General features: G+C 40.1%; 1 protein-coding gene across 2 annotated transcripts in view; it reads right to left on the reverse strand.

Annotated features, from left to right (window-relative positions):
- The window catches only part of LOC125170878 (alpha-2-macroglobulin-like), a 46,030-nt gene extending 34,749 nt beyond the window's left edge, over window positions 1–11,281 (reverse strand). The window contains exons 1-10 of one of the 2 annotated variants that reach the window (XM_047867775.1): window positions 11,073–11,281; window positions 8,652–8,835; window positions 7,637–7,796; window positions 7,416–7,468; window positions 5,463–5,483; window positions 5,018–5,186; window positions 4,489–4,573; window positions 2,773–2,893; window positions 1,904–2,018; window positions 1,379–1,488 (exon numbers count right to left, since the gene is read on the reverse strand). In XM_047867775.1, the coding sequence (XP_047723731.1) occupies window positions 1,379–1,488; window positions 1,904–2,018; window positions 2,773–2,893; window positions 4,489–4,573; window positions 5,018–5,186; window positions 5,463–5,483; window positions 7,416–7,468; window positions 7,637–7,796; window positions 8,652–8,835; window positions 11,073–11,158 (1,104 nt within the window). In that variant the 5' untranslated portion in view covers window positions 11,159–11,281. The remainder of the gene's footprint in view (window positions 1–1,378; window positions 1,489–1,903; window positions 2,019–2,772; window positions 2,894–4,488; window positions 4,574–5,017; window positions 5,187–5,462; window positions 5,484–7,415; window positions 7,469–7,636; window positions 7,797–8,651; window positions 8,836–11,072) is intronic. The other variant, XM_047867774.1, reaches the window with a different exon arrangement.
- Between the last annotated feature and the right edge of the window lie 455 nt (window positions 11,282–11,736).

Consider the following 11,736-nt stretch of genomic DNA (forward strand, 5'->3'; position numbering starts at 1 on the left):
TTGGTGGCTGACCGTTAGCTTTTCATGGGTTAGTGTTCTGAAGTATAATAAATGCACAAGTTAGAAGTTGCTAATACATTATCCCGTGTACTTTTCTAGTTGCTTTTTATATATCTGCTTCTCAGTCTAGATTTTCCAACTTTTGGAAGGTAGGCAGATAGCAGGAGGCACTCCCCATGTGCAAACTGCAAAATTGAGGCGAATCATATAGTATTCAGTAAGGGCTTAAAGTGAAATTACTGCTAATATGGAACTCGGTAGATGAGTAGTCCAGTTAAGATTTCAAAGAGGATGATTTTTTTTTCAGTAGAAGCCATTTTTGGTTGCAGGAAGCACTGTTCAAAGACTGGGATCAACGTATGTAATTAATGAATAAGATCCGAGTTCGCCAATGAAACATTGGCTGCGCGGGCAAAGTCAAGGTTAGATTCTCTCGAATTGATGAGAGAGTCTTATGACTAATGGGGTAGTTATTTGGCAGGAAGGAAATACAAAAATACAAGCACAATATACTTCTGAGAAATTAAAAATAAATAGACTGTGCATTTTAGGAAGTGACTAAAGTTTCTGAAATTGTTTGCTGTCAGAACATAATCGAGACATTCTAAAACAGACTTCACCACTTCTTAATGGGGTCTAGTCCCTCTGTCTTTTACAGTCTCCACACCTGAAACCTCAATAACATGTCCATTAAGAATATGATACACGGTAATTACTCATTGGTGGGCATACAACTGTCATCTCAGACTTTTGGAATCAGAAAGACCCATTTGCACATGTCTGTTTCCAATAGAAAAATAACAATACAAGGTTTTTCGTAGACACGTGAGAAAATTTGTATTTTTAGAATCTGGAAATCTTACAGAGCAGTATTTTACCCTTATGCGCACTGGTTTTTAATAAATTCTTGCGAGCGTAAAAGAAAGTAATGTTAACTGTAATATCCATGGAGAAACACTAGGTACAGTAGAATCCTTTAGACTTCAAAATAAAAATTAAAGCCACCTACCACTCGCTACCATATAAAGTTAGTGTCAGAGGATCATGTAAGTGGCCACGGGGAATTTTGAGATTCTTGTGAGGAAATCTAAAAACCTGACACTATCTACCGGTAGTGAAAAGATGAAAAGATTGAGTGACATCGCACAAGGCTGTTCAAAAAGTGGGGGGAAACAACCCTTCTGATTTTGATGGTGCTTTAGAAGGACTTTATAGATTTCATATACAAGTTCATAGAGGGAAAGATTTATTTTTATGTGGTTTTATACCTTTGGCTATATTAATCAATAGATAATATTAAGCAGGTCTGGTTTTAGCAGGATTTGTGTTTATTAAATGACGCTACGTATTTTGATTTGTGAATTAGAAAATACTCCACCTGCCCAAAGAAGGGGATCCCTTGTCTAAAGTATGGGTCCACTTTCACAAATGAGAGTTTGGTTATGGTTCTTGTTATTTCACTGGATCCTTTTCCAGTTAATTCTACCTCTGGAAAAAAAAAAAAGAAAGAAAATAAATTGCTTTTTGGAAGGATGATCCCCCCTGAACTTCTTCTTCTTCTTCTTCTTCTTTTTTTTTTTTTTTAATGTTTTTAACTTATTTTTGAGAGAAAGAGAGACAGAGCACAAACAAGGGAGGGGCAGAGACAGAGGGAGACACAGAATTCGAAGCAGGCTCCAGGCTCTTTGAGCTGTCAGCACAGAGCCCAACTTGGGACTCGAACTTGTGAACTGTGGGATCATGACCTGAGCCCCAGTCAGACGCTCAGCCGACGGAGCCACCCAGGTGCTCCAATCCCCCCCTGAACTTCTTATGTTACTACTTCCCTTCCAATTCATAATTTGGCAAAGGAAATAAATCAGTGTTCATTGCTTTTCCCCCCGTACCCACATGGTACACAGACCTGTTCCTTCTTCTTGGATCTTGGCCTCCACCTCAAGCTTCATTTCATACCCTTGTCTCTTCATCTGGAAGATCTTGGTTTTTATTTGTTGAGAAAAGCAGCCCTGGCTGTTTAGCTAGGAGGGGATAAAGCAAAATACAGAAACGTAATACTGGACAGGTCAGTGGTCGGTTAATCTGGTGGGATTTTTTGGGGGGACCGTGTAACCTAGGGGTTTTCTAACGACAAGAACACAATAAATATTCTCTAGGGATTAGTTATGATTACATTTCCTGATAGCATCTGGTTTATTACAGACAGATATTTCTTAGTATCTGATGTTCCCTAGAGTTAATGGGATAGGCATGCCTTAAAAATTTGTGGGTAATCTTACTGTAGGGAGGACCTAACTTTTCAACAAAGCCGGGCCCCCCTTCCATAGTACACAATTGTTGCAAGGAAGTGGCTGCCCATCTGAAGACTGTGTTTCCTACCTCTCTGGCACGTAGGTGGGGCCATGTGACAAGTTCTTGCTCACGGAAAGAAGGCAAAACCTATACCCTTCCCAGCCCAAATGCTTAACAGGTATAATGATTCTCCTTCTTCCTTCATACAAGTAGATGTCCAAGGCAGCTTTGAATGCCAGGTTTGGAGACTGCTCTCCACTTCCACTATTCTGGGTGCTTGGTGAACCAAGCACACCCCCAGTAGCCAATTATAAGAAAGAAGTAATTCTTATTGTGCTAAATCACTGACATGTAAATTACTGTGGCTAACACAGCATTCTCTTGTAGAGTGTTCTCTTCCTGGGTTAGCACCATGTTGTAACTCACTGCTTATCAACAATGTCTCTATTGTTAGTTCCTTAGGAGGGACAGTCTTCCACCTACCTGTTGACTGAATTTCTCACAGATGGCCTGTGACTCTCCACTATAGCAGTTAGAAGGGTTACTGTACTTTCTGCACATGCTCATAGTCAGATGTCCTTGGACAGGCTTCCCGTATGTGTATCTGTCATAGGAACATTGCCAAATGAATCAAAGCAGACATTGAACATCCCCATTTTCTACCTATTTATATTCCCCCTTTAGCTGAAGTATATTTCCTCTCTGTACTTCCCTCTAATCTCTGCAGGGCCTTCACAATGCTGAGAGCAAGTATGTTAAGTAATGACCCTTCTTTTTAACAAATCTCTAGTGCGACATGCTGAGATTTACTAGTCTTCTTTGATCATGTCTTTTTTGCCCCTTACTTTTTTATTTTTAATCCCATCTTTTAAAAGATACATCTCTTATTACCAAAGCTACCCCTGTTCTTAAGAGAGAGGGGAAAAAAACAATACCAACAAAACAAAGAAGAGAGAAAATGCCCTCAATTCTACCTAGGAATACAAACTATTACTATGATGGTGTCTCCTTCCATTATCCTCTTGTGATGTGTTGCCTTCTGTATGTATATGGAGTTTAACTTCTTTACTTTTTATGAAACTGGGTTTGTGCCATATAGATATGTCATTGATGGTTGATGTGTTTTCAAGGGCATTTGTTTCCTTCCCTATCTAAAATATCTTCTGAATCTTTACTTGCAAGAGTATTGGCTCACCAGTTACATAGGATCAGGAATTTGGTGGCGATTACTCTGAGACAGTGCTGGGGCAGGGACCCTGCGGAATCGTGGGTGCATTACGTGTGCGGTCGTGGGCAGGGCTGGTTTCTTCACTCTGTTTGCTCTTTCTGCTAGTGCTATCGATGGACGACTGGGGATGGGAACATTAGATTTTAGAAACATGAATTTTCAAGGTTGGAAAGGACCAAACTGAGATATCATGTCCAGTCTCATCAGGAAAAATGGCAGTGCTGAGAGGAATGTGACATGACCTGGGTAGACCGATGACTCAGCTGAGATCTTGGTAATATGCCTATCTCTACAAATTCTGAATCAAAGCTATTTTTCCACTATGTGTGCAAGGTCACGTAAATGATCTGTTGATGACAGAATTTCCTCTACCTGGGAAATGGGAAAGTCACTATCCTTCAACACTGTCCCATTTGTGTGTGCGTGTGTGTACGTGTGTGTGTGTGTGTGTGCGTATAGCTTTGTCACTTTCAGAATCAGTCCTCATAGATAGGTTCTCTAGGAACAGTTGCTTGCCCCGTGATAGTTATGACGACGCTGGTAAGGACATGAAAGAACATAAGAAGGAAAGATAGAGAAGCAACAGGCGAGGAAGGTTCTAGAGATGGGATGATTCCATGTACTTAAAGTATTTGTCCTCCCACTGTTCTTAAAGAAATGAGTGAAAATATCCCAAATGGTGAGTCTCCTTTTTTTTTTTTTAAAGTTTACTTATTTTGAGAGAGAGAGAGAGAGAGAGAGTACACACGAGCGAGGGAAGGGCTGAGAGAGAGAGAGAAACAGAGAGAGAATCCTCCCTGATGTCAACACGGAGCTGGACGTGGGGCTCTAACTCAGGAAATGCGAGATCATGACCTGAGCTGAAATCAAGAGTCAGACGCTTAACTGACTAGCCACCCAGCTTCCCCATGGTGAATCTCCTTTAAATAATTCTCTCAAACGATTAAAAAAAATAATAACGATAAACTCACAGGCCACATACTGACACATTCACCTCTTCTTCCAAGATAGTGATTATCTTTGGCATTGTTACTTGGACTTCAAACTTGGGGAGCACTGTTCATCGGAGATAAAGGAAGTTAGTGGTTGTTTTTCAACTTTGGGGGAGTTAGTATTTTCAGTTTCTCTGTAACAGTTCCCGAACAGTGTCTTAGGGTCCTGAAAAGTTAGCTGTACTCTTCCTTCCAACCACCTTACCATCAAATGGATATTCTGGTTGAAGGACTGTGACGGAACACTGTAATCCTAATGAATTATGGAAGCCTTCTCTTAAAGGTATTTTACTTTTTTTTTGAGATTAAAAATTATTACAAAAATAACCAAGCTATACAAAGTCCTATTCACAGATTATTGATAGTCTCATTGGGGTTAGATATAACTGACTCTACTCGAAGCCCAACCTCACATGTAGGAAATGAAAGGACTCTAAATAACCTCAAATTCCAGGCCCTGGAAGTTTGGATATGAAGAAAATGCTCCGTGACTTTCCATCATCCATACCAAATTCCTCCACGGCGAAGGGGTGCTCCGTTCTTCCACCTGATTCCTTCTGTACCACCACCTTGTAAGAGCCCTGGATGGGCTCTGATGAGAGGGGAAAGGCCAGTTGCGTGAGACCACTCGCTAACTTGAGTTTCTGCCATTGTGCGATACGGTTTCCTTTCGGGTCCTATGGATACAGTAATTGTAACTTACAAAAGAGCCTAGAGCCTTAGAGACAATAACAGAAATCTATGGAGACCCCTATGTTATCCGCAAAGACAACCAATGGGGTGGTGGTGAAGGAGGGAAGGAAGATGACTCAAAACTATCTGGTGCTGTATGAACTCAGACATTTCTCCCTTAATGACAAGCTTCCGGTAGAATGTAACAGCCTCTCAAATATGAACATTTTCTCTAAATGTATTACTTTAATTCTGATTATGGAATGATTCCTGTTGCTTACCTGAATGAATACAAGTGGAATCTGAAAGACAAAAGAGAAATAAAGGAATGTAGAGTTATCTTCAAATATTCTTAATTGTGATTTATAAGCAAGACATCTTTATGCAGAATACCTCTATCTATAGTAAAACAGGAAAAAAATTCAGGTTAAGTTTTATAAAACTTTTAACTAATCTATTTTAAGCAATTAATAAATAATATTAAGAGCTTATTAAGCTATCAGCAAAATATAGGTATGTGCACAGCCTTTCATTAGCAATAGTATTTACTGACATTACTTCAATGCTTATAGCATCAAGTGAGGAATACTCACTCCTTTGTTATGAAATTTTACGGATTAAGAAACAAACACCAACAAAATTATAAGTAACCATACTCAGATCCAAATATCGAGATGGCCAAAGAATTCTTAGTTCGAAGAATAAAGAAGAGGAATAGCTCCTCTGCTATCAATATTTAGTCATTTAAAAAAATGCGTTATTTATTTTTGAGAGAGCACAAGTGGGGTGGGGCAGAGAAAAGGGGACAAAGGATCCAAAGCGGGTTGTGTGCTGACGACAGTGAGCCCGATGCAGGGCTCCAACCCACCAACCGTGAGATCATGACCTGAGCTGAAGTCGGACCTTCACCGACTGAGCCACCCAGCTGCCCCAAGATACATATTTTATATATTCTTAATATTTATATATTTATAATTTTATATTGATACTTATTTGATATTTAATATTTATGAATTTAAGATATATATCAATGATATATCAGTCATGTATCTGAAATATAAAGAATATATATGATAAACATATTATATACACACACACACTCACACACCTGATTTATATATCAGGTAGGGAAATGCCAAGAAGAAAAAACAGGGGACAGTAAGGCTGCTACAGTGATGGATAAGGTGTTTATTTTAGACGGAGATGTGAAAGTAGAAACCAGGAGACCAGCTTCAAGGTTACTGAAATAGTCTTTTTTAGAAGTGATATTGGCCATGGGGCACCTGAGCGGCTCAGTTGGTTGAGCTTCCAGCTTTGGCTCAGGTCATGATCTCATGGTTCATGAGTTTGAGCCCTGCCTTGGGCTCTCTGCTTGCTGTCACCACAGAGCTTGCTTTGGATCCTCTGTCCCTTCTACTCTCTGCCTCTCCCCTGCTCGTTCTCTCTCTCTCTCAAAATAAATAAACTTAAAAAAACAAAAGCCGTGATATTGGCCGGGATGAGATTGTAGTAATTCAAGTGGTAAGAAATAGAAATAGTCTGGGTATATTTCAAGCTAACATGACTTTCAGATGTAGTGGATGCGAGTGTCAAAGAGAGGAAGCAGGGATTACGTGAGAATCTTTTGTTTAAGGCGTTAGAAGAAAAGAATCGCCTTTGAGACAAGAAGATGTGGTGGGGTGGTGGCTTTGGGAGAGAAAAACGAAGACTTTTTTGTTTGATGCCTGCATTAAAGCTGAAAGAGTTATTTCTTATCAATATCAAGTAGGGTTAGTTTCACTTGATCTTAGCCAAAAGGCTGAGAAGCGATCAAGTAGTGTTAGTTTCAAGGAACAAAGACTGATTACACTCTTCCTTTATAGAGGAGGTTTTTGGTAGGTATGTTTAGAAAAATTCTAACTCTTTGATAGTTTATTTGAATTTAAGCTGTTTGATGGTGTAGGTGGCTCTATTACGTAATATCTCTTTCTAATTTGCCTAATTGAGAACTTTATAAGGAATAAGTTTAGCTGTGTGACAGGTGACTAAGTACCAGTACCAAGATGGAAAGAATTAGGCACTCTCTTGAGCTGGGGTTCTGGTTTAAATGAGGACCTCTCACTGTTGTACTGCCAGAAATCACCACCAGTGATACCAGATTCTTCCTCTCCCTGGTCCTCCTCCAACACCAAAAACAGGCTTCCAGATTATTTATCCAGATACGAATGATTCCATATAGACATTTGGAGACTCACCAACTCACTCAGGGGGTGAAAATTTTCATCCAATGAGACAACACGAAACTTCACTGAAACAGAAATATTTTCCATGAGTCCCAGAGACCTTAAGTCAGGCCTATGGGCTGGTGAGACAAACTTTTAAAGAACCAGGACTACAAGGAATTTGACTGGGGAATATGCAGGGGAGGAAGATCTTTTCTTTTGGGAGCTGTTCTAACTGTAGGGCCTCTTTGTACCTGTTTGCCCTGGTTTGTAGATGGCTTTGTCTGTCTGGACGAAGACCAGACTCTCTTGATTTTTAACCACGACTGTGGTCCGCTTCTTGAATTCTTGGGTTGGTCCTTTCACTTGGACAGTGAGGAACATGACCTCCTCATTGGATGGAGATCTTGGGACCTGAAACATAAGACAGACCCCAAGAACCCATTCAGTCTCCCAAGTTTCCCCTGCCACCCCATGTTCCTCTCCTCCCTGGACATCTGGCCCCTTTGCTTCACTGCGCCCCCCTGATTGTCAGTAGGGCAAGTTGCCATGGACAGGAATTACTTCTGTCATTTTACAAATGGGGAGACAGAACAGAAGATGGAGGAAAATATATCAGTACAAGAGGTCATAAGTGAGACTCACATCTCCTTATAGATCAAACAATACAGTCCTGATCCAATTATATACTGAACTTTACCAAGTTGATGTTATGTGCTTAAAGGGCATGGTAGGAATATATTTTAAGGCTATGGGAAAGAAAACTACCATAGTTTATTGGCCGTAGGCTATAAGCATGTTATGTGTGGGCAACTCTGAAGAGATTGGATATGTGCTTATGGAAATTTCTACAATTTTCACTCTTCAGTATGGGGTGATGCGTTCCTGTCAGGCCACCACTGGGGGCGTACGTCATGCATTGGTCTAGTGTGCCTTATTAATATTTTTTTCTATTTTCCATTTTACAGAAGTCACATTTTAAGAAGGAGTCACATTTTCCCTTTGTCCAGTGCATACTGCTTTTTCCCCTCCTGGCTAACAGAAATTTTCTTTGGTCATTAAGTTGATTTTTAATATGCCTATAAATATTTGGCTCCCATGGCTGGAAATTCACACACACTGCTTCTTAATTCCTATGCATAATTACTACATTTAGATTTCTTTCTGAAGTCTTTTCCAGGCTCTCAAAGTTTTATCTTGACTGAATTCTAGATGCCTATGACCCTAGCCAGTAGAATCAAGTGTATTAAGTCCAATGGGCATACTCACAGTGAAGGAGACGCAGTGGAATAAATCCTTCTCCGCCACCAGGTCAGTGAAGAGGCTCTGGTTTCCCCTGAGGGACTCCAAGGAAGCACTTACAGTCACTGTCTCATCCAGGTAGCTCAGAAGGATGCAACCCTTCTCAGGGGTCTCGGTGTGGAGCAGGGAGGGGACCAGGGCCATGTACTGCCTGGGAATGGGGGAGTCCAGTTAGAGGAGAGTGTAGGAGGGGAATCACCCTGGTGTTATCGCCAGCACTATTTTCCATCACAGTTATTGTTACTGTCGTTCGTTCTCTACCACAAGAAGACCTATTGGTGAACATGAAATTGATCTCTGCTGTGGAACGGCACGTGTGAGACTTATTCCCTGTTCCATCACCGATGCCATTGCAGTGAACATTTGACTTGTGTGAGCAAATTTGCTGAGACACCTCACTTTCAGGAACACCGTATGCAAGCATCCGAATTCACATCAGAAATAGGCGGATTACACTTACCGTGTCGTAAATCTATTTTACACTGGGACTGTTGTAAAAAGCAAGCAAGGTCTCAGGGGAGACATTACAAAAACCAATCAACGGGCAGTGCTTTCCCTGGATATATATAGCCAACAACCCTGTGAAAATCGTATGGAAAATACTTGCTTCCACTTTGTAGATATGGAATCTGACGCTCAAAGAAAGTCATTAGTTTAAAGTCTCAGTTGTGGTGAGCAACTAATGTTATCTTCTTGTTACCTAACTCTGGCTATTTGCATTTTCAATATTTGCCCTTCAGTTCTTGGCTAGACAGTGGTTCCGCCCACAAATGGCCTTCTAGTGATTGAATTTGGGGCCGAGGTAACTCATGAGCAGAACAGACTTTGACAATACCCTCATACATAGTTTTTTTGGCTGTGTAGTTTTCAAACATTTCTGCTCACAGAACTCCTAAAATAATTTTTAGACACTACACATTCCTTACATATTTTCAAGTAAACATGTATATTTTTGCCACAAGTTTAAGTAATAGCAAAAGATACTATTTCCAATGACATTTTTAAAGTTAAAACTTACATCAGTCTTTTATAAGTTTTTGATGGGTTCTTAAATATTATAGCGACAACATACCCAATATGACCTATTTAAAAAATATGTCAAAATGTCCTTTCTGTGATGATCAGAAATTTAACATCTTTCTTTCTTTTTTCCTCCTTAAACTTGAATTACCATGCCCCTGACTACATAGAAGTTTATCCTAAGACTTTAATGCTTCAAAATATGTTCATGGATAACTCTGGCTTCTTTATTAACTCTATATGTATATATATATACATATGCTCATACATATGATACTATGGATGGGTGCTTAATTTAACTTTAACTCTTTATGCGACCATAAAGTTGTAAACGCTAAGCATTTTCTTCTGGATTGAATTATTTTTAGAAGCCTTACGAGAATACAACTGATCAGAACAATATGAATGTATTACAAGTCACGATTCACACATACTATAGCAAATCAAAATATTTTCGAAGCACATATTTAATGAGAACAATGAGCTGTTTTTGTGTTTCCACGAATGGCTATTCCTTAATAGCGAGAATTGAAAGAGGCCTAACATTAATTGTGTTGCTATTTTTAGTCTGTATAGACATGAGTGCCACGAAAAACTGTTTACCTGAAAGTAAATAAAACACAGATAAAACAAGTATATCGTTGTTACCGGCTTTTGCAACTCCTTCTGCATTATATACCAACATTCACCAAGTATCTACTATCAAGAATCGCTTCTAATCACCTGTCAGCTGGTATTTCGTTTGGATCCCCCTCAACTTTGTTGACACAAAGCATCCATCATCACATAATCTGCCAAAGAATTTTCTCCCTCATCGTTAGAATGCTTTGCTTTCTCCACACCAATATCAATAGTTCAAATCGTTTTTATGATTTGGCATCCTACAGATTTTTATACCCCAGGACAGTGCTCCATGGTAGAATACGATTGAAGGAGAGGTTTGCCTTTTTCTTTCTTTCTTTCTTTCTTTCTTTCTTTCTTTCTCTCTTTCTTTTATAAAGTGGAAGATGGACAATGAAGGAAGGCGAAGTAATAAAGGATAAATAGCACGGTCGAGAGCAAGCAATCTGAATGTGAGGATCTGGAAATCGATTCCTTTGAAAGGATCACTTACTTCCCAAAGCCCCTTAGAAAGTCTTTGCATATGCCTAGCAAATTTAGAAATTCAGAGATTTGGAGAGTTGGAGAAGATTAGTTAAGAATAAGTAAAGAATGAATAAACCAGATTTATGAAATCTTATCATGGGAAGAGACTTTAAGGGTAAGAAGGTGACAGTTTCATGGGAAAGACAAATGAATCATACAAAGGAGAATCAGAGAGGATTCTCTTTTAGGGAAAGGACTCTTTATGTTCTATGTGAAACTCACAGTTTTCCAGGGACTGAGGCATCTGCAGGCAGGAAGATCAGAAGGAGGAGAATAAGATTTGGATGAAGGAGTTTGTTCTTCCCCATGCTGCAGGGAGAAGGGCCCCCAGGAGACCAGACTGTACTGCACCCCGCTCCCCTGCAACTGGTCTGGTCCCAGACATTCCTCAGAGCAACTAGGCTTTATGCTGCTCTCTGTGCAAACAGGAAGTTCCACCCACACAGGGTGTCTAAACAAAGTAGAGGTCTCTGAACTTCTGTGGAAGGGTCATTGCTCTCAGGGGCCTAATTACAGTCAAGGTTAATTCCTTGTGGGCTAAAGAGAATTCCTGGAGGGATAAAATCCACATTCCCCTTCATGCTCGCTTTCTCTGCCTTTTACTGTAAAGCAGCTAATCGGGTTTGCAACCCCTTCTCTCTCTTACTTCTTCGTTCCACTTCCCCACAGCTCCTTTTGTGGCTTTCCTCACGTCTCTTGCCTGAATAGTTGGCAAGGGAAGCTACAATTTAAGCAACACTGGACAGGCTCAAAATAGCTATTTCACTGCAGGTCAGCGTGCCTGCAAGTCCTCCATTAGATATGCCTGCTCACATGTTGAAGCAGTTTCAGCATTCAGTAGTTGTCTCTGGAAATGATATTGGATTGAGCTAATAGGTCTTTGATC

This window comes from Prionailurus viverrinus, chromosome B4, assembly GCF_022837055.1.
Source record: "Prionailurus viverrinus isolate Anna chromosome B4, UM_Priviv_1.0, whole genome shotgun sequence".
NCBI classification, from domain to species: Eukaryota; Metazoa; Chordata; class Mammalia; order Carnivora; family Felidae; genus Prionailurus; species Prionailurus viverrinus.